The sequence below is a fragment of the Terrapene carolina genome, unplaced genomic scaffold (genome assembly GCF_002925995.2).
Source record: "Terrapene carolina triunguis isolate 2854851 unplaced genomic scaffold, T_m_triunguis-2.0 Scaffold247, whole genome shotgun sequence".
NCBI lineage: Eukaryota > Metazoa > Chordata > Testudines > Emydidae > Terrapene > Terrapene triunguis.
This window is the reverse complement of record NW_020664598.1, coordinates 13,946,158-13,968,846: the sequence shown is the minus strand read 5'-3', so window position 1 is coordinate 13,968,846 and position 22,689 is coordinate 13,946,158. Positions and strand designations below refer to the sequence as shown.

The window sequence follows — 22,689 nt, the reverse complement described above, 5'->3', positions numbered from 1 at the left end:
CTGAATTAAGTTTCAGTATCTTAGGAGCTCACTGTATCAAAAATGCAAATGTTTGTGTGTTATTGTGGGATAGTATGTAAGCTGTCTAGGAGATAAGACTAATATAAATGCTGGGAAGTCTTATGAGCTTCCAAGGACTCTTTTAAACAATGGGCTAAGACAAGAATGGACAGTGAGTTGAGTAGGGTTCCTAGGACATACTTGGGTGGAGGTGGGGGGGGGGGGAGAAATGCAAATGCCAACCTCCAGACCTGATTTTTTGAAGCTTCACCCTGGGAAGGGGACTTTGGTTTACAAATTACCTATTCCCAGGATCAAAATGCACAAATGGTATAAACGAGTAGCTCTCAGATTCATGAGTCTTCTTGTTTTGAGCAAAAGGAATTATGAACTTGTAAGTCACAGGAAAACCCCTGGATGGGGTTTGAAGGACTGTTCACTCACTCTTCTTGGAGTTGGGATGACCTCTGGTAAGCTTATTAGGATGAATATAGGTTCTTTTATTGTTTTTAATATGTTTTCTCCAATATGCTTGTACCTTAAGAATAAATGTGCTTGCTTAGAAAGAACTGTGTGGTAACTTAACTGTGGTAATTACGCTGTTCACCATCTGAGGAGAAAAGTAAAGTAGGCCTGCTTAGGCAGTCTGACTTTGCCAGGGAATTCACAGTGTATGCACAGAACTGTGCAGCCTGGAAATACACTGCTCAGGAGGGAGAGAGGTGTGGTTCCCCACCCAAGAGAGGGGAGTCAGAAGCCTAAGCATGGATGCCCTTGGTGAACCAGCGAGGGGGGAATATAGGTGCAGATGCCCTGAACCGTGACAGGGTGGATTACACAAAGTCTTGTGTCAGTGTCATCACTAAAACTTTCTATAGGGAGCTCTTATTAATACAGGCAGAGTAACAGTCTTAAATGACATCTATACTGCAATTGTTGTTTGAGAAGACTACCACCCTCTAGCTAGTATAAGTCAAAGGAACCCACACCAGGCTCAGCAGGAACAGCGTAACTACCAGCTTTCCAAGCACATGGTCGTGGATAGGAAACATAGTCCAGTGGATCGGACATAGGATTGGGAGTCAGGAGACCAAGGTTCTAATTTTGGCTCCACTACTGACTTGTGTGATTTGGGGCAAGTCACGTTACCTCTCCTTGCCTGAGTTTCCCTTCCCGCTCTTAGTCTTGTCTACCTAGGCTGTAAGCACATCAGGACAGGGACGGTCTCTCACTAGGTGTTCGTACAATGCCTAGTACAATGGGGCCCTGATCTTGACTGGGGGCCTCTGTGCACAACAGTAATACAAATAATTGTCCAGGAAACATGCAACAAGGAATTTCATGCAACTCATGCCTAGGCCTGCTTCCTCTGCACTCACCTGTGCGGCTGCAGCCCCAGCACCACTGATTTCTCTAGCCTTGTCTCATTGGCTATTGTGAAGTGTGTGACTTTATCCTGCTGTGCCCCCGGCACAGATTCCAGAGATAGTGCTGTGTATTTGGAGGCGTCCACGCGCCTATCCCAGGCATCACTGCGATCTGCAAAGGAGATTGAACTGTACTGCTCCTCCAGTTGGCGGGGCTCTTCGTAAATTAGCAGACTTCTTGACCGTACTGTGTACAAATAGGGGAGGCAGAAACTAAATGAGAAACACAGTGAGCCCAGATATAAGGGCACTGGACATTTGGGGATTTGAAAGTGGACAAATATAAACACAGTAAATCTAGCTGCACAGGATTTTGCTACCCATGGAGATTAACTAGAAATTTTGGAGCTAGGGAAAGATGCTGCACTGACAGCCCGCCATGTACGCCCACAGCAAGTGCAATATGAGCACTGGCCATGCAAGGGTCCTTCCCCACTTGTCCAGCCACTGTGCCAGAACTGGAGGGATGACTTCTGGGGTAAACACTCAGATACCATGGTGACAGGCTCTATTTTAACGTAATAGTTATCGGAGACAGCTAGCATCTACTTCCATCCCGGTGCCCCACTCAATCCTTGGCCTCTGACACTGCCAACAGAAAGGCAATGGATATCAGCTGTGTTGGAGGTTTTTTGGCAATGTGAATTTGCCACTTGGAAGTGAACTGAGGCCAAGTTCACCTGGAATCTTTTGGGAGCTATGAGTCTGATGCCTGCGGCTGACACACAGAAGCCTGACTGGAACTATCAAGTAGGTTGGGGAGCAATGGACTCCTCCATCCCTTCATGATGCGTTTCACCAACAGCATGGGTAACCCAGCCATTGAACTTTTTCAACCGACTCGATACACTTGCATTTCTATAATGCAAAAACACCAACACCTCAAAACCACTAGAGGTCAGACTTTATTATTGTTTTGGATGTGGCCCTGGAGTGAGACAAGAGGCTGGTGAGTAGGAGCCTGCGGTTCTCATCCTCAAAGAGGCGGGGGAGAAAGGAACATTTCCTGAATGTCAGCAATGCCCTTTTCCAGGTTGTGCAAGAAGATATGTTGAGAGGATCTAAAGGAAAATTCCCATCCTGCCCTCAGCCAGAAAAATGACAACCACAATGTGGGGAACACAGCTACTGGGAAGGGAAGAGTAGGCGGTGTGCACTGGACTCCCACAAAAATGCAAAGGGGAACTTGTGGGGGAGTGAGTCATCAAGCAAAGGGCAGCACTGACTTAGCTTACCAATGGAGGCTGTGTAGGACTCTGGTGTGGAATGCTGGCTGGGCAGCACCATCTTTGTGGCAGGAGGATAGGGCCCGTAACTCTGAGAGAAGCTGCCAAAAATGCCTGCGAAGCACAGCACCACCACCTGGACAAGGAAAAAAGCAAAAACAAAAGCAATCTCACTCTTTGAACACAAATACATGGGAATTAAGGTTAAAGCAATGGCAAGTCACAACTGCTGTAATCTTTTTTTAAAATATTGATTCCAGGCTACTTTTTGGTTAATATATATGATGCCCCTAATCAAAGATGCATGGACAATAACAATTCAATATTTAAAAGGAAGATTTCAATGCAAGAGTCTATTTTAAAGACCTGCAGCCATTTTATTCTGCTGAACTTCTTTATTTGGAAGTTGGAAAGGGCAGTGCCGGGTTTACAATGGCTCCAGTGGCTCTATGGAGCCGGGCCCATGCTCAGAAGGGGCCCCGGCCTGCTCCGCTTGCACTGCGCCCCGAGACCCCACTGGCTCCCCCCGCCCACCATTTGCTTCTCTCGGCCTGCCCGCCAGCTGGCCAAGGGCTCCTCTCTGCCCCCTGGCCCCATCCCCTGCTCCTCTCAGCCCCCTAGCCAAACCTTGGGGCACCTCTGGCTCCCAGCAGTCTCTGCTTCCCACCACCTGTGGGGCCCCACCTATCTCCCCAGAGCTGAGCCGCCTGGGACTGGTGCAGAAGCCTGGCCAGCCTCAGCCAGGTGTGGGGGGGGAAGGGGGAGGGAAAAACAGTGCGGGGAGCTTGGCTGGGCTCCTCCAGGCAAGTGTGGCTTGAGGGAGCCTGGCCGGGGCAGGTCCTGGCCTAGCTGATCACGCCACTCCCAAGGGGATGGAGCAGTTCCCGGCCCTAGCTGTGCTGCCGGCTCAGCCCAGCAGACACAGTCACCTCCCAGCAGGGCCAGTGAGTGTGGCCAGGAGGCAGGGGTTGGGGGAGTGGGTCTGTGGGGAGTCAGGAGGGTGCTGGGCTGTGAGGGGGTGGGAAGGATGTGTGTGTTGGGGCACTAGGGAGTGGGGGTTTTGTGGGGGGTGCTGGGCAGTTGTGGTGGGGCTGTGGGCCGGGGTGGTGTTGTGCAGGGCACTGTGCATTTGTGGGTGGGTATGGGGGGGCGCTGGACATAGTGGGTCGGGGGGAATTCTGGCCATAGGGAATCGGGGGGTGTTGGGCTGGGGGGGAGGGGGAGAGGCTGTGTGGTGTGGCATGGGCCTGCCTCTGAGGGGAAGGGGCACGCTGGCAGCACAGAGCCAGGCAGGCCACTGTGCGTCTGGCACAGGGCCGGCTCTAGGCACCAGCAAAACAAGCTGGTGCTTGGGGCGGCACATTTTTAGGGGCGGCATGGCCGGCGCCAGAATGCCGCCCCTAAAAATGTGCCCCGGCCGCCCTAGCTCACCTCCGCTGCTGCCGCTCGCGCCCCGTGACAGCTGATTCGCGCGCCGCTGCTCCCCCTCCCTCCCAGGCTCTCAAACCTGGGAGGGAGGGGGAGACTCCGAGTGGCCACGGCGTGCGTGCCGCTTCTCCCCCTCCCTCCTAGGCTTGAGAGCCTGGGGGGAGGAGGCAGGGCTGGAGATTTGGGGAAGGGGCGGAGCTGAGGCGGGGCCGGGGGTGGGATAAGAAAAAAACAGGGGCGGCGGCCAAAATTGTTTCTGCTTGGGGCGGCAAAAATCCTAGAGCCGGCCCTGGTCTGGCAACTGCCGGTTTGTAAATAGTGCCCTCGCACTGGGTGGAGCGGGGCCACCCCTGCCATGCCCCATTGCCTCTGGCTGGCCCCTCGCTCCGGGGACTGACCTCCCTCGCGCCATGCTCCATTGCCTCCATGGGGGCACTTCATCTAATCATCAAGAAACACCCTGAGACAGTTTACCTCCTGCAAACCACACACTTCCAGATGACAGTAATTCCATCCTCACACCCCTTGCCAATGCCTGCTCAAACAGATGGACTTTGTAGAGGGCCTGGAAAGTCAACAGTCTTGTGCTCTTGCAGCCCCAGGTCTGACATGAGTACATTCCAAAGGAAAGGGGTCCCCACAGAGAACACTCCACCAGCAGCCCTCCCCCCCTCCGGTTTTATACCAAGTGGGAATGCCCCCAAGGATCATGACTGTGGCAGTATGTCTGGGGGGGGAGAGGTGGTCTCTTAGATAGGAAGATCCCATGCTATGATGGCCACAAATTAGGCTTCTTTTCAGCAAGGTGCTATCTATCAGAAATCCCCAAAGTAATTCAGAACTTTATGATACATTTCATTGTTAATTCTTGACAAGAGACACTTCCCACCCTCTGGGCTTTCAGACTGATGGGCTGAACAGAATGGGTGGAGTACCCTTCAGCAACAAAAATCCACACACATCCCAGGCTGCCTCTGTATTCATGACTTCCCAAAGCTTCCAGCTGCTAGCACGAAGCTGACCGCTGCTCCCACCTCTTTTTTCAACCCTGCAGTACCATTATCCAATGGAGTTGGGAGACAGACATGAGCTGAGCCAGGGACCAGTGGTTTTAGCAACCGCTGCCTGTGGTCCCCAACTTTTGAGTCACTCACCATGAGACAGGTCCCTGTCTGCGTGCTGGCTGCTTTACAGGAACGGGACACTTTGCCAGCAACCATGGCTTGGAGTCTCTGTAACTGCTGCAGAAGAGTTCTGGAATGTCAAGAGTAACACAGCCATCAATATTAACCAGTAGATTTACATACCTCAGACCATATGATCATACAGCTTTTCACCTTGATCTCTGTGCCTTACTAGCAGTAAACATTTACACGCAGGTGCAGCTAGTTAAAAGTCAGAGGCAAGGAATGGCTGCACTAATTTTCCAAAATATAGTGCACAATCACATTATACTTTTCAAGGAGTACTTTGTTTTTCCACAACTGATGTCAGTTTCATTCTTCCCCAAACATTCCCACCAACTACTTTACTTCCTACTTTTGAGGCTCCTATTTGTTCATCCAGGAAGGATCAGATTTTCAGAAGAATGGGAGCAGGATTACCATGTATATACATGCAGTTGAAACTGTTACATTCACAGATGACCAGCTGCACATTTGATCTGATTTTGTGCCATGACTGCAACAGGAATTTTGCCATTGACTAATAGGTATAGGATCAGGTCCACAATTACCCTAATCAATTGTGAAGCTGTGCACACACATTTCTGAAAATCTGGCCCTTAAGATAAATTGGAAAGCTTTTGTAAATAAAATGCCTTTAGATCTCAAAACTTGTAATACGTTCAGACTTATCTTCCCATACATTTGTTTTAAATAAAATATCTAATGTTACTTCCTCCTAAGGTTACCTATTAAGTCTTCCATCCTCCAAGAGCTGATGAAATCACAGCCCTATGTTGCTATTACAATCATTCTTACAGGTCCCAACCACAATGGAGGCCCTATTGTGCTGGACAAACATAAGAGTCCCAGCCAAGAACAGCACTTTCTACCCTCCTGGCTCTCTGCTTAGTGTAAAAGGTATGATCAACTGCTGCAGGGACAACAGTCCATGAATTTGAGTACTGGCCGTTTAAAAGTGAAATAGGAACCGATCTCAAACTATAGTTAAGTGTCTATTTTTAAGCCTGCTCAATCACATTCCATTACTGATTTGGGTCTCTCCAAACTGTTCCCATTGTGTTCTGACAAATGCTTTTCAAAAGAGTTGGACTACCAAATGCTCTACTTCAGACACACACAAAAACCTTTAGAGAAGTTTGACCCTGGATCCTAACTTTGCAGCTCAATCCCATTTCTGTGTTTCATTTCACTTATAAGAGAACTTGAGGCCTCATGACAAATATACATGGCAACCCCCAACAGCTTTAAAGGCTGCGATGTCAAAAATGCTGGAGCAAGAGAGATAGAAAAGAATTATTTTAAAACCAAGTTATTACAAGCCAGTTGTAGGACAGACCCAGAGGTGCCTTTGCAGCTCAAAATACACTCACCTGTCTATTATAGACTTTTTTAATCAATGATTATTGTTAATTAAGGTAGAATGATTTCAAGGACTTCAGAAGTGGAGTCTGAAATTAGTACAAGGAATACTCCCAGTACAGATTTATCTGGGCCAGCAGATCCTTCCCAACTTTCACAAGGGTGTCTAATACACTGTTGAAAATATGGTTTGTTCCACATCCGGGTGTAAAATAAAAATTGGTTGTCCTCTTTCTGTTCCTTATCTACAGTAGGAGCAACTCAAGAGCCATTTCAATTCAGATGAAAGAGGCCACACCAACTACTCAATAATACTGTTACACAGCATGTGTGCGTCACACAAGCAGCTTTCCTTAAAAGGTAAATGCATACTGTGTATGGCTATTCCCATCTTCTAAATCAGTGTACACATTTCATGGGAAGGCTTTTTGAACCTTGGCATGTATAATCACTGTAGTGACAGATGACCAAATCCTCCCCGTGTACCAAGACAGGGTAGCTGGGCTTGGTGCACCAGGGTTCCAGAGGAGTTTCAGAAAGAAATTTTCCTTCCAGCTCTGGGCCTGCTACTGCAGTCCTGAGATAGCAACAGAAGCCTTGCAATAGCAACAGCTCTTGCTGCTCTGGGGAATTTGGGGGAGGAGGTGGAGATGGCTGTTGGAAAGGAAATGGCAGGTGGATCTGCATAGTGGCAAATCCACTAAAATTTCTCCTCTCTGCCCTCCCTGTCCAGCCCAAGCATTGCTGTGCAGAGATCCCCCAAAGACCTGGACTCCAAGATGCTATGCTCCTCAAATGTGTCTTCTCCCCACCCCACCCCCCCGCCCAAGCAGTGTAACTATATCGGTTCCACTATATCTTGGGCCCTTCATGGCCAAGGAAGTGGGGAGTAAGATATGGTCCAAGTTATTTACCAACTACACAAGGTGTGGGTACTTCGTACTGAAAGTAAACAAGTACTTATAAGTTCCACCACATGACCACAAATCTTCAAACATCTCTAAACTGGGCCTCATTTACACTGGTGAAAAATCAGGCGTAGCCTTTTTGAAGTCAACAAAGTGACTCCCTATTTACCCTGGCATGAGTAGAGAATCAAGGCCACTGTCTCTTTCACCACAGTAAAGAATTCAATGTTGGGAGTTAAAATACTCATGATGCATTTTCAAGCTAAGAACAAGGAACTGAGGCAAGAGAAGGCTGGAATTCATTTGTTTGGAGGCAACATGGCTATCCCTCTTGCCCCCCACAAAAAACACTCTTCCGTACTTCTTTTCTAGAGTTCGGTCCAAAAAACTGAAAGAGATAGTTGAAGGTCAAAATGCCTCCTCTCCCATTGAAAAGTTACCTTCAGTATTATTACCATTGGGGTGAGATGTGCTAATGAAAACTGGAGAAAGGGAGAAAGAGGAACTTTAAGAACAAGGGCATTTTATGCCAAGAGGCCTCCGCTGAACATCTGAAGGAAGGTCAAGAATGCTTTTAGTGAAATATATTGCTTATGGCTGAATTTTAACAGGAGAAAATGAAATCTTAAGGCAATGTAGATAAGGGGGTTGCACCCTGGGATTAATCTCACTCTGTCTGACACATTTCCTGATGATATTCAATTAGAGGGTCACCTCCTGGTAGGAGGTGTGAATGTGCTTTCACGCTTTCCCTGCCAATGGAAGTGCCTCACAGGAAAGCTGTAAAGTAACTGAGGGATTCCCTCTCCCTTCTAGTCTTGCTGGAAAATCCACTCCAGCCTGTGATGTCTAATTTGTGTTTTTATATAGGTAGGTTACTTTCCAAAAAGGGTTCCTTTAACAACTGAGAATGGGTGCAATCCAAGGCTTCACCACCACCCTCTCCTGAACAAGACTTGCTGTAGGGCATGAGCATGAAATCTGGGTCATTGCAGGATCTCCCTGCCCGGCAGGCTTTTGGAATCTGGCCTTTACATTTAAAAGCTAGCATTGCTCACAGAGTGCTATATACTTTCAGCAAAACAAAACAAACTGTTTGCTGCGTGCAAGTTTTTTCACAGAATTTCTCCTTTTTTTTGACAAAACAAAAACTGATTTTTTCCGTTTTCATTTTTTGAAAACTTGCGGTCCTCCACTATTCTCCATTTCCACACACACCCCTTTCTCCCTTCGGAAGAGAAAAAAACAAAAGTGACTCTTTACAGTTTTTCCATCAATAACCAGAAAGTTTCTACCAAAAGGAAATTGAAAATGTCTGTGGAAAAATTTAGGTCAAGAAGCCATTTTTTCACCAACACCACCCCCTCACCAAAAAAAAAAAAAAAAAAGTTTCAGTGCAAACACATTGACCTGCTCTGTTAAAAACAAGTGGTTGTTCCAGGGCTCTCAAGCTGTGTCAGTTTTTTTAGAGAGATTTCAAAGAAGAAAGATTTTTAAAATGTCTCATTGAAAAACACAGCCAAGTCCTCCGTCACCCACAGGGCATACTGTAAAATAAGTTTATAATCCCAGTTGAAGGAATTACCATGCAGATCAATAAGACTCGGCAACTCTATTGCTGTTTCAGCTCTTGCAATGCCCCATATCTCTCACACTTACCTGACACTGCACCACGGAAATCAATGGAAGTTTTACCATTGACCTCAGTGGGAGCAGAAGCAGGGCCTCAATGGACTATTCTTAGCATCCAATAAAGAGCCACCAGATTTTATTTTATAAAACCACTACCTTCCAAAAGTGATCTCAGGTTGGAAAGCGGCACAGCTTGCTTTCTGTTGTTGTTGTTTCCCCTGGCAATCCTATCATTCCTGATCCATGTACAAGCAAGAGGTTGTGAAAACCAGTCTCTGTACTGTCACCATTTCCTTGTTCAGTTTGCACACACAGCACAAAAGTAATCCATACATAGGGTGACCAGACAGCAAGTGTGAAAAATCGGAACGGGGGTGGGGATGGGGGGGGGGTAATAGGAGCCTATATAAGAAAAAGACCCCAAAATTAGGACATCTGGTCACCTTATCCATAGAACTGGTGAGGCACATTTTAAATAGGATCCAATTTCTATTACTTCTCTGGGAAAATAATCAGTCATAAATATCCTATTTCTTCTCTCATCTAATACAGGTAAATCCTATTTTTTCAATACTCTTTTTAACCCCAAATATCTGTGTCCTCCAGTCTGACTGCATGCTGTTGTGGAGGAGGCAGCACGGTCTATGGGATTCTATTCCCAGCTCAGTCACTGGCCTCCTTTGCGACTTTAAGCCAGTCACTTCTCCCACACCATCCTTATGCCTGTTTCCTCCCCCATCCTTTGTCTTGTCTATTGAAGCTCTTCGGCACTAGGACGGTCTCTTACTTTGTACCGCGCCTAACCCAATGGAATCCTGCACTCCCTTGACTTCCATAACTCTGTGCTGTCCTGGTTCTCCTTCTACCTCTCCAGTTCCTCCTTCAGCACGTCTTTCGCAGGATCCTTCATCAGCTTTCTGAGGGAGCTCCATAAGGCTCGGTCCTTCATCCCCTTCTCTTCTCCCTCTATACCTTATCTCTGTGTAATCTCATCCATAAACACAAATTAGACTACCATGTCTATGCTGACCACTCACAGATCTACCTCCCTTCCACAAATTAGGGATGTAAAAACCGTTTAACTATTAAAATTATATAATTTAACTGGTTAACTGATTAAAGGGAGAGAGGGGCCCCAGGTACCTACTTTGTCCCGATGCGGCTTCCGCAGACGCTCCATGCCACCCCAGCAGCAGCTTCCCTTCCCTGCGCACTGTCCACCTCCGCAGCCAAACCCCTTCCAGTGGCACAGGGGGAGGCCAGGGACTACTTTACCCTCCCCCAATGGGGGCCCCCAGCCCCTGCCCACCCACCCCAGCCTAAATGCTCTCCCCCTGCCCGGCTGGCCATCCCCCGCAAAGCCCCCGGGGCTGACTGGGGCTGAGGTTGGCCAGCAGGGCCCGGGACGGCTTGGGCAGAAGAATTGGTTCGAGACCCACGCACAGGGGGTTATCAGTTAGGGTGGGTTAACAGTAAGATTAATACTTATCAGTTAACTGTTTAATATTATACATCCCTACCACAGAATTAAAATCTTAGCCTGTGTCTCAAACATCTCCTTGGGGATGTCTAACTGCCAGCTCAAGCTAAACATGGTTAAAACAGAGCTCCTAATCTTCCCCGTGGATTAAACTTCATCGTGGATAACACCACTATCCTGCCTGTCGCTCAGGCCCATAACCTGGGTGTCATCTGACCCTTACCTCTCTCTCTAGTCCTTCACATCCACGTTATGTCTAAATCTTGCATATTCTCTCTCTGTAACATCTCTAATATACAGCCTTTCCTATCCATCCACATAGCTAAAAGTCTTGTCCAAGCTCTCATCATCTCATGCCTCCATTCCTACATCTCTCTCTCTAGCCCTGACAAACACAATCTTGCCTTGCTCAGATCTAGTCACAAAGATGGTTTCCCTAGCCCGCCACTTTGACCAATACCACTCCCCCCTTTGAATTCCTCCACTGGCTCCTGCTTTTCTATTATATCAAACATAAGCTACTGGTCTTCACTCTCAACTTTCTGATGCTCTTAATTCCTTCTTACACCTTCCTGGCCTATCCTCACCTTACCTATCATCTCTCATTTGCTACTGAGCTGTCAATGCTGGCCTCCATTTGACCCTGGAGGGTCATTTTCAAACAAATATTTTTCTCCTGTGCTGCCCCAAGCACTTGAGCATTTCTCCCTGTAAACATCTGCAAAGCTGCCTCATTATCCACCTTCAAATCCCTCCTCAAAACTCGCCTTCACCAGGACGCCTACAAAAAACCTAAAACAGTTAGGCTGCTGACATCCTGAGATCACTGCCTACCATGCAGATCAGTACCGTCTCACTTGTACTTCCCCATCTGTCCGTATCCATCCGTTGTCTCTGGTCTTATACTTAGACGGTAAACTCTTTGGGGCTGTGACCATCATTTTGTTCTGTGTCTGTACACCTAGCCCCAGGAGGTCCTGGCCCATGACAGAAGCGTCTAGATCAGGGGTAGGCAACCTATGGCACGCGCGCCGAAGGCGGCACGCGAGCTGATTTGCAGTGGCACTCACACTGCCCGGGTCCTGGCCACCGGTCCGGGGGGCTCTGCATTTTAATTTAATTTTAAATGAAGCGTCTTAAACATTTTAAAAACCTTATTTACTTTACATACAACAATAGTTTAGTTCTATATTATAAACTTATAGAAAGAGACCTTCTAAAAACATTAAAATGTATTACTGGCACGCAAAACCTTAAATTAGAATGAATAAATGAAGATTCAGCACACCACTTGCCGACCCCTGGTCTAGATGCTACAGTAATATAAATAAGTCTCCGTGCCTCAGTTTCCTGGAATAATACTACCATCTCCCCTCACAGAGGTGAGGTGTAATTAGTGTTCTGAAGGACTCTGATACTACAGTGAGGGCACCATAGAAACACCCATGAGGAAATGGTCAGTCCAGGGTTTACATGGTATGCATTAAATAAAGGCCTGGGGGCCACCCACTGAATGAGGAAGATAAAGAAATATTGAATAACTACTCATTCACTGAATGAGGCAGGGATCCTGAGAATACATAGGCAATACGATCATCTAATTAAAGAGACTGTACCATGATGAACATGCTCCAGGGGCAGAATGAAGGTTGCATGGGCCACAGGGAAAGGATCCAGCAGTGTGGAAAAGGCTCTGGCGGGGGAGGGGGATGCAGCAAAGAACGGCTCTGACAGCTTTCTCCGCTGCCAGAGCCTTTCACTGACATGCGTCACTACAAGCCGCAGCATGGACTCATCCCACTTTTCACTACAGCGTGTAGCTACACCTACCCTACATGCTGTCACCAGTGATGTGCAGAGTGGACACAGGCAAACCCCACCATGACTGATGAAGGGAAACTATGCAACTAATTCTGCATATCTGGGATGTAAAGGATTTGGGGATAACATCACCTAAAGAAACAGATGCTCTTTCAGGGTTTACTCTCAGAATTAAGAGCATCAGAAACTTGGGAAAACTTTGAAGAGTTTTATTAAAAATAGAGCTTCTTTTCATTATTTGACGAGGCAACCTTGGGCGTGAGGGACAGACGACATGAGCAAGATTTTTGGAAAGCCTGCTGTGTCTAACATTGGGGAAGGCTGTGCTTACATGTAAAACTATCTTCCCTGGGGACAAGGGCTACTCAGTGAGAACCTTTTCAGTGGGTTGTTAAGGGGAGCGTAGTCTGTAACTGCCTACTACCTAGTTCTTGCACCTTCCTCTGAAACAGCTGGTATCAGCCCCTGTCAGAAACAGATGCTGGATTAGACGGACCTGGTCTGATCTTATCCAGCAATGCCAACATTCTCATGTGTAAGGCAGAGTGGGGAGATAGGCAAAGGAGGGGGGAGAAATGGCTTGGCTCTCTCCAAACAAGCAGCAGATGTCTTTATGCACGAGCAGTGTGTGGGAGACATTCTCCAGCAAATTACAGTGATACGGGGTCTGTCTCCATGAAATTAGAGATTGGATCCGAAGATTAGAAACCACACATGCCACTCAGTGAGCAATACATTGGCTGCCAGACAAATTCTAGGTCCATTTCTAGGTCCTAGGCCTTATCTTTAAAGCTCAGCTATTTCAGTGACCACCTCCCTCCACACTTCAGTGCCACAACTGTGTGTCCGTGTAGGTATATATACCACACTCATCTGGGATATATTCAGATGGGACAGGGCATTCTCAGTGGAATCTGCCAGCACCAGAGATCAGGTTGAGCTCTGGTCTTTTAACTTTTAAATCACAATGCACACGGGGCCCAATCTTTTAAGTAAATATCAGTCTTCCTTTTATCTGACATTCCCTTAAGAACTAAACTGTGGAATGGTCTCAGCTGTTTGTCTTTTGACTAAACCACTTGGATTCACCTACAACTGCTTCTAAATGAGCTGAGAGGGGTGAGAAATTGGTTTTCTCTCAAAAGAAAGTGCATTGCTAAACTGATATAGATGCTATGGTGATGGGCGCCTTAGAAAGATGTATGGTAGTTATAATGATAAGTAGCAATCCCAGAAGAACTAACTACTAAGGGCTCTAGATCTATGCATCAGGGCTCCACTGCAGCCTTACACTCCAGGTTAGGGCCTCTCCTTTCCAAGGTCTCGCGTCAGACCAGTCTTCCACTAGTCGAAGAGGGCTTGATGAGACTTCTTTGCTAGTCCATCAATATCGCTCCTAGATCAGTCCAGACGCTTGCTGAAGAGTGACATGAAGAACTCGCAATTCTTACCAGCCTAGGGAGAACACTCAGACCTAAGCGTCAAACCCAAGCTCTTTCATATTATATTGAGCACTCAGCCACCATGCCAGTCTTTTTACATATTTTACCTCCCCCATCTTTGTCATTAACCAGATCAGATGGATCCATTTTGCATGAGTCATTGTCCACTGCTCTGGTATTTGATCCCTTCTTTTCCAGATTTCCCACTTTTCATTTTGGAAGCATGTTCCAGTTGTCCTTTCAGATCCTACCTGTTTGTGTTCTCCAGGACTTCCACTTTCTTACGCAGCTCACTATTTTCATTTGAACAGGACTCAACCCTGAGGAAGGCACAAAGAGAGAAAGGCAAACTTAAAACCCCCAGGCATCCATTATACTTCAACAAAGGGGGTAAAAACAGAGTTCTAAGGTCCTTTCTATACTAGGTGAAAAAGCATTGCTGCAAACCGTTGCAAATCTTGAAGTCTTTGACCTCACACAAACCTGAAAAAGCCCCTGCAACTGCTACCCCAGGCATTTTACAAGTATTTGAGAGTCCTGCTAGTTGTAACATTTGGGAGGAGTTCTTAGCTTAGGTCCAACTCATTCAGTATCAACTACAGTTATTTCTTCCTGGAATAGACGGGATGTCCTGATGAGCCTCCTAGTTCCATCCACCATGCAGGACTCCATGTTTGAAAATTACCCAGAAGACTTTCTTTCCAGGAACAGTACTGTGGAACTATCGGTGTTCTAAGGCATGTGGTGTATGGACCTGCCACAACAGCTCTGACAATCAGTGCTGCTACACGCATGCATTTCTGTGGCCCAGGCGGCCACAGCCCAGCTTGGGGCAGGCAGTTTAGTGGCACAAGAGCCAGGAAGTGACAGGGAGGGGCCCAGTCTGCAAGCATGGCAAGATCCAACAGGTCAGAGCAGGGCCTGTCCTGTGGGATTGGAGCCGCTGTAGGGTGACTGTGGGACAGGCTCGCTCTGCAACTGCCCCCCACCCCCACGCCTACCCCTACTCAGAGGAAAGACTGACAATCCCGACTCCCTTCCGAGGGCTTCCTACTCCCCAGAGGCAGGACCCGAGACCCCTGCATTTCACCCCCAGGGGCAGGACTCGACCTCTTGTCCCCCACCTGCTCCCTATTCATTTTAAATGGTGTGCCGCAGCTCTGATTGCAAGGATGAGACAGACATCCGTTTCATGCAAACCACATTTCTGACATTGTGTCCCGGATAGCACAGACACCCCTGAAAGATCACAGAGCCCATGCATCTCACCTTCACAACGTGAATAAACCATTAGATTTATTTCCAAAGAACACTGGTCATTTCCAAGCTGCCATTAGAGATCGCCAAAGAGATCCCATTGCATCATGTTTGGTAGTGTGAGTAAGGTGACCAGACTCTCAAACAGACAAACCAGACTCCCATCGCAGTCTCTTAGTGGAGGGGGAAGGTGCACATGGGAGAGCTTTGCCATGTGTTTGGGCGTGTGATGGGGGTGGATGGGAAAGAGGTTTTCAGGGGTTTGCCCTGGGAGTGCAAGACTTTCAGCTGGAGACTGGAAGAGCAGGGGGAAACTGAGTTGGGGGATTCACCAAAGGAGGTGCAAGGAGTTTAGCAGATAGGGGTCAGGCCCATCTGGCCAAGGGCACAAGGAGAGATGAGGAAAGATTCAGGATACTTGGGAGAGGGACTAATTTGGGGCACAAGTCTCTACAGGAGGATTTGATGCTTCTTGCTAAAGCAGACTGCTAACATGCTCCTTCTCCACTTCCGATTTCAACTCCTCCTTTATACCTATTCCTGCCTCTGTCCCCACCATCTTAAGAAAAGGAATTTATTCATTCGGAGCCCAACTTGGCCTGGACACTGCCTGCCGAGCGAACCATGAAAATCATGCTATGTAGCCATGTCGCATATCGAATACTGAAACACAGCCATGGACATATATTAATTTGTTTTAGCTTATTTAAAATCCAACTAACTAGATCTGTTAGCATGGTACCGGGATTTGGCCTGGGCTCTTTTTGCGTTAGCTCATTCACAAATCGTTGGAGGAAGGTGGCAGGTGTAAAATGAAGGTTCTGCACAAAAGTAGCTAGGCAGCTGTACAACAGGAAGGGGAGCACAGCAGGCTGCTGGTTGGGGGGGCGGGGGGGAGGAAGAAATCATGGATTATATTGAAACTAGGCCAATATCCTGGCTTCAAGATACTCATTTGAGGCACAAGGATATCCTCAACAAACGCAGGACTTTTCAGGTAAGGCAGAATAGCTGATCACTCTAGGTTTGTGTGACGAACCAACCTCAGAAAGTAGGAACCAGTTTCTTCAATGCTATGTTAACATCAGAAGACCTACTACAAAGTACCAAGTGTTGACACAGTAATATTTGCTCAACAGTAATCATAAATACACGATCTGTAGAACCCAAAAAAACCCTTTCCTGGAGATAAATTCTGCCTGTAGCCACCACTAGGTGGCAACTGAAACACATTCTGCAGGAAACACTCACAGTATCAATCCTCCCATCGCAGCAACTGTCTCATTGGTTCATTTGAAAGGGGAGGAAGGCTGGCTTACTTTTTTTCCAGGCTGTCCATGTATTCTTTCTTCTTTCTCCTACTTTCCTGGGCAGAGATCTAAGAGGGACGGGAAAACCCCACACAAAACATCTTTATAGCAAAAGGAAGCCACAAGTAAATCAATAAACTGGTTGAAAACATCGGCATTATTAAATCCAAGTCTGCTTGCCGTTCTGCTTTATTTTTTTCCCCTTGGCAATCAGCTCTAGAATTTCCTTGCCAATTCCCCATCCTAGTGCAAATACAGTCTTAACAAAAGCAGTAAAGTCACTCCCCCGCTCTAATTCTCTTTACCTTCTACACTACATCAACACTCAGACTTCTCAGAGAAAAAATTCAGAGGCAGGGATGGGACAGGGGTTTACAAACACACCAGGCTCCATTTTTAATGCTGGATAACTAATACAAGCCCCTGTGCACCTGCAAAATACCTGAGGGTGTGCAAGATCTGTGCAAGGACAATTTAGGTGGTCAGGTTGGAAAACTTGCCCTTCTAGCCAACCATTTCCCTTGCTGCAGGAAAAGCAAGGCACTTAGGATATTTCAGAGAGTCCTGACATAAAATAGCTAATTTAAGGCCCTGGAATTGTACTGAATGAAAAATATGGCACTGTGATGCACAGAGGATTTAGAAACATGAAAATGGTGGGTAGAAGTCTCCCTCACCAGATAGAGGGGACACAGAGGCCTTGTCTAGACAAGGTAAAAAGGGGGTGGCTTTCTTTAAATGGAGTTAGCTGACATGATTTCATACACCACTAGCACCTAATGTAGGCATAAATTAATATCTTTACAATTGTGTTAGCTTTAATTGCTACTCAGATGCTATGGTGATGAGCAAAATAAGTACCTGGACAGAGATTAATTACCCATCTAGTCAGTACCTAAGTGGTACGTAGCAGGGGATAGAAGGAAGAGTATCTTTATTAAAAAATACAAAAGTATTATTGGCTGCTTTTGTAGAACTGTTGTAGCCTTTTTGTATGAGACATGAGAGGGGACCATTCAGCAGAGCTCCAGCTTAAAATTACCTTGTTCTTTATTTTCCTGCGGATTTTCTTCAGTGCTTTTTCCTCTGCCTTTGTCAGGGGCAGTTTTGTAGGAATAGGGTACCCCTCAGCTATCAGCGTCCTCTTCTCTTCCTCCGTCAAGATCAGTGGACCAGTCCCCTGCAATTTCTGCATGTACCAAAGGGATGAGGGGTGGGGAGAGGCAAAGAAAATAGGAAACGCACCCAGATTAGTGGATCCTAGCACAGTTGTGCTGTAAGGCATTGGCCCTGGCAAATCTAACGCCAGCACTGGTGACCCCACTTTGGGGTCCCGACCCACAATTTGAGAACCAACCAATGATGAGTACTTATGAAAATCCCACCCTAGAGTTGATCACCTACTGCCTAAAGACAAAGTAGCAAGACATCAACTGTGATGCAGGTGATTGCATGGGTCATTAATCTATCAGAGCAGAGTAGTAGCTGCAAGAAGGTATAAAGGAAAAGCTTGTTACATAAGATATCCTTTCACTTCAGACTCCAGCTCCAGACAATCAGTGGGGAAGCCAAAGCCCAACTGCTTGATCTGGAGTTTCAGCCAAAGTCTGAGAGGCTCCCCAAAAGGGATAACAACAAACTGGAAGTACAGAAAAAGTAAAACACCAGGTAACAAAAAAAAAAATTGGAAAAAAGTCACCATGACTTACATGTGGTGCTGTCAGGAGAGGCGAATTGGAGAGTGCTGAAGCCATGCGTGATGTCACTTTAGCTGTGGCTTGTAGTTGGACAGGGCTTGAAGGTGGGAGGGACCTGGTTGGGCTTTGCCCTCCCTCAGAGTCACTGCCATGGCTGCTGGGAGGGGTTGGAGGCAGGTGCAGTGGATCCATTGCTGATGGGATAGGAGAAACAAAACAGAAGGTGTTTATCCTAATGAGAGCGCAATTGGAAGCTCCAGGAGAACCAACAAATAAAAGTAGGTTTAAAACTAGAGGCAAGTTAGCACTGAGAACAACTTGTTCTGAAGGCCCTGGAGTGAGAAAGATTCTCAAGGGGAGACTTGTGAATGTGCAGCTGCCCCAGCCTTCCAGCTGTACAGCACTTAATTAAGGGTTTGAAACGTATGACGTGACCTTTCCCAATGGCTCATCCCTCTAAGGAGCAGGGTTAAAAGACTCTGCATACATGGTACTAGGTCTGGGAATTTCTACTTCCTCCCCGAATGCACTGTGGTACAAAGTACACTCCTCCGATATGTGATATCCCCTTCACTCATGAAGCAGTATTAATGGAGACAGCATCCAGCCAGTGCTTAAACTCTGCTAAGTCAGCAAAATATCTACCATCTCTTTTATTACTAATTCAATTCTAACTTCACTGTGTATTAACAACAACTATTTGTTCTTTGTTTTCCGTGGCATCCACAACAGACACTGTATGAACAGGGAGGAAAGAGCCAGTCCCTGCCCTGAAGAGTTGACAATCTAACAGCAGATTGTTTGGAGGGTTTAGTAGTTTGGTGCTACTGGAAGGCACCAGACAGATAGCCCTCATCACTGAATTTTTAATTCATCCAGAGTAGTACAGCACAGGTAACAGCAATATAAACTTGTCCCACAGTGCCGGCCATACTGTCAGAAGACAGGACACTGGGCTAGATGGGCCATTGGTCTGACTCTGTATGGCTGTTCTTGTGTTAAGATACAAAGTAGGAAGAGTCAGTTTCTGCTATGCGCTTCATAATTCCAAACACCTCAATCAAGTCCCCTCAAGTTTACCTCTTTTCCAGGCTAAGTAATCCTGGGTTTCAAGGATTCTAGTTCTATCCAGTAACTGTGCAATCAGTAATACATTATAGATAGAAATAAAAAAAAATTCATACAGAAAATGATCCTAAGTGGGTCAAAGAGGCTGGTTTCTTTAGCAGCCTGAATCAAATCCCTAGGAGACAGCAGCCTTGGTCTGGAGATTAGCAAAGATGGCTAGAAAGCCAAATAGTTCAACAGAGCACACTATGATCATTCTGCATTCTGGCTATCAGTCCAGCATCTTGGATTGGTAATTAACAAACCTTCCTTAGAAGACAGGTTCAGGAACTGATCTACTTCATGTGGCTCCAATTTAATCTCTGGAAGAACCTTCTGGCTCAACGGTTTCATCTACAGAAGGAATTAACAAAAATAAAATTTGAGTATAAGGAAACAAGGGAAGCTTCTCAGTAAGTGACCAGACCTCTTTCCCCCTCCTACTTCAAGATTTTTTTTACTGCTTCTCTGTACCGTATTAACCCAGGTCAATGAGACCATTATCCTGAAAAACAGTTGCTGGGGCTTCTCTTACTGATATAATTTGTTAAATAAGAGATTACTTCTCAGGATGACATTTCAGACCGACAGGTAATGTGCATTGCACTCAAATTACTTCTCTTGGAAACAGAGCTGGCACTAGCATTTGCTGGACCAACATGCAAAGGCTTTGGGCAGGTTTCTGCAAAAAGAGAAGTATTCTTTTTGGTGGGAGGAGGGTTTGGTACTATTGAGAGGATGTCAGGAGAGTTACCATCTGGAAGGGGCATCAGGGTTCTTGTCACTATGACCTGGGATATTAGGCCTAAGTTCATTTTACAAAGTGGAGAAGGAACAAGCAAAGAAAGTTATAGGCCAGAATTGGAAAGGGATACTGAGAAAGATGGAGCCCCCACAGCTGAGCACAGGGCTAGAGTCAGACCTGCTGTGTGAGCCTGTAATTCCTGACCCGAGTGAGTCAGTCTTGCTCATTGGAGTAGCCAGGACAGCCAGAATCTTGCTGTGTAACTTTTTGGCCCAAAGCAAAAGTAAAAAATCAGGACCCAATAGGTTTTAAGAGTAACATGGTCCTGGGTCCTGCTTGTGATATTGTGGCATCCCAACTGTAGTAGCGGCACATGCTGGAGATTATGAATTCACACAAACTACAAGATGGTTAGGACAGTCTTAAATCTTTCAGCTTCCTGTGAAGTGAATTAATTTGCACCTGAGCACTTCTGATATGCAACCGAGCAATGAAAGTCTGGTTGTGAACATGGCCTGGATAACAGAAGATGTGCATCTTGCCACAGATTCCAGGGGTTAAGTGGTTAGCAATTCTAAGTGGGACTGATTCATCAGAGACTAAGTGTTCTAGAGATGAGTGAACCCCAGGCTTTGACCCTGTCCAGAAGAGGCTGTAAGTATAGAAAAGCAAATGATGCAGCCAGCAGCTAATAGTACCAGAGGCTGAATTATATAGACATTTTAAAAATGAGCACTCACAATATTGTTGGAGACGAGCAAACAAGAGACGACACCAACCCATAATGCTTTGCATGTCTGGAATTCTCAAACCTTCACACCAGAAAGACTACACTGCAGTGCAAAGCTTTATAGGAACCTCCATCTATCTGGACAAGCAGGAGAATAGAAAATATGCAAGTACCATGGCATCAGATTGCAACTGGGATTCTTCGCCTTCCAGGGGTACAGGTGTGATGGTGAGACTGACAGAGGGGGTAAGGCCTGGTGCCTCACACAGCACAGGTTCAGTTTTTATTGTTGCTGAAGTCAATTCTGCACCCAGACACCATTCCTCATTCTCCAGGTCAGCTGGCAGGGAAAGAAAGTGAACAGCACATATTTAGATCAGAGATAGAACATAAAAACAAATCAAAAATGAAACCAGTTCCACCTGTCCCCGACAAAAGAAAACCAGAAAAGGCGGCATTAGCTCATTGTTATTAACAGAACCCCGTACCGATTTTCAGCTTATTGTTCCATGCAGACAACTGAGACATTTCATAACTGTAACCTAACCTTAGCCCTAGGATATGGGGATAAGTGGTGAGATGAGAGAGAGGGTAATCACCACCATATATTGCTGAAGGCTGCTAACACATGGTGGAACAAGACTAAACAAGCCATCGGATAAAGCAGCCCAAGAGTAGCATTCTACACAGGATAATGTCAGTTTTAATCCTTCTCACAGTGCCTGTGTCTGGGCAGACTTTTGCTCACTCTTGTGCTTGCCGTCATTACACAACTGCAGAGACTGAATGACACTTTTAGGAACCAAGAGGCTTTTGCGCTTCCAAAATTCAATTTCTCTCCCCCAGTGTTTTATTTAATTAGCATAAAAGGGGATAATGGCTTTAATGATTTCATAGGAGTATTGGTGACATCGTGATTAGCTCAGCTTCCTCCCCAAAGCAGCTGGGAGTCACAGCAGAAGATGTGCACTTTGACTGGCAGCAATTAAATGTACATCATGTGTTGGCAGAGCTATAACAATTCCCAGTTTATTGAAAGCTCGGCCATCAAGGGAAACTCAATGGTATTCAGCGGGCCAAGCTGGATTCTTTGCACTGAGGGCCAGGATTTGGTGGGGGTGGCAGTATCTCTACAGACTCTCCAGTAACACTCTGGTCAATGTGGTGAATCAGAGCACTTCGGGAGAGAGCCATGCTCTGCTTGCCTTGGTCTAAAGAACGAGTTAGCCTGCTCTAGAGTCATGAGGGTAAGGGTGAGAAGTCAGGAGGATTCCCACTTTTAACACAAGCCCATCAAGAGCCCAAAACAACTGCGCTATTACCACCACATATATCTATGAATTCTGATCATTGCATCCTGCCCAAAGAAATTACCACTGTTGTTCAGTTGTGTAAGCTATTCATCCCCCCTGTGCCATGTTTCTGGTTCAGAGTGGCTGCATTTCAGTAGTGGGATAATAGTACTTGTGAGAGGCACGCTAGCTAAATCAACCAGTTAAAAACTCAGCTGGGTAGCAGGGATATCTATCCAGGGAAAGGATTTTGCTTTTTCTGCTGCTTCCCTATCCCGACTCCACACACACACGCACCAGGAAACGCAAAAAGCCTTTGCATGCCTATATATTGATGTGCCATGGAAGCTCAGTTTGTAATGGACTGATTTATAGCTAGGGCCCTACCAAATTCATGGCCATGGAAAATGCGTCATGGACCGTGAAATCTGGTGTCCCCGCCCCGCATGAAATCTGGTCTTTTGTGTGCTTTTACCTTATATTATACAGATTTTATAGGGAAGACCCACATTTCTCAAATTGGGGTTCCTGACCCAAAAGGGAGTTGCAAGGTTACTTTGGGGGTGGGGGCAGGGCCGGTGCAACCATTTAGGTAAACTAGGCGGCCGCCTAGGGCGCCTAGTGGTTGGGGGCACCTAAAA

The 22,689-nt window shown here is 46.4% G+C and overlaps 1 protein-coding gene across 1 annotated transcript in view; it reads right to left on the bottom strand.

Moving 5' to 3' along the window:
• Positions 1-22,689, bottom strand: part of CREB3L2 (cAMP responsive element binding protein 3 like 2) — a 110,274-nt gene that overhangs the window by 4,596 nt on the left and 82,989 nt on the right. The window contains exons 3-11 of the mRNA XM_024195726.3: positions 20,930-21,096; positions 19,548-19,635; positions 18,187-18,368; positions 17,520-17,666; positions 16,487-16,545; positions 14,162-14,230; positions 5,236-5,335; positions 2,663-2,789; positions 1,380-1,614 (exon numbers count right to left, since the gene is read on the bottom strand). Of these exons, the coding sequence (XP_024051494.1) occupies positions 1,380-1,614; positions 2,663-2,789; positions 5,236-5,335; positions 14,162-14,230; positions 16,487-16,545; positions 17,520-17,666; positions 18,187-18,368; positions 19,548-19,635; positions 20,930-21,096 (1,174 nt within the window). The remainder of the gene's footprint in view (positions 1-1,379; positions 1,615-2,662; positions 2,790-5,235; positions 5,336-14,161; positions 14,231-16,486; positions 16,546-17,519; positions 17,667-18,186; positions 18,369-19,547; positions 19,636-20,929; positions 21,097-22,689) is intronic.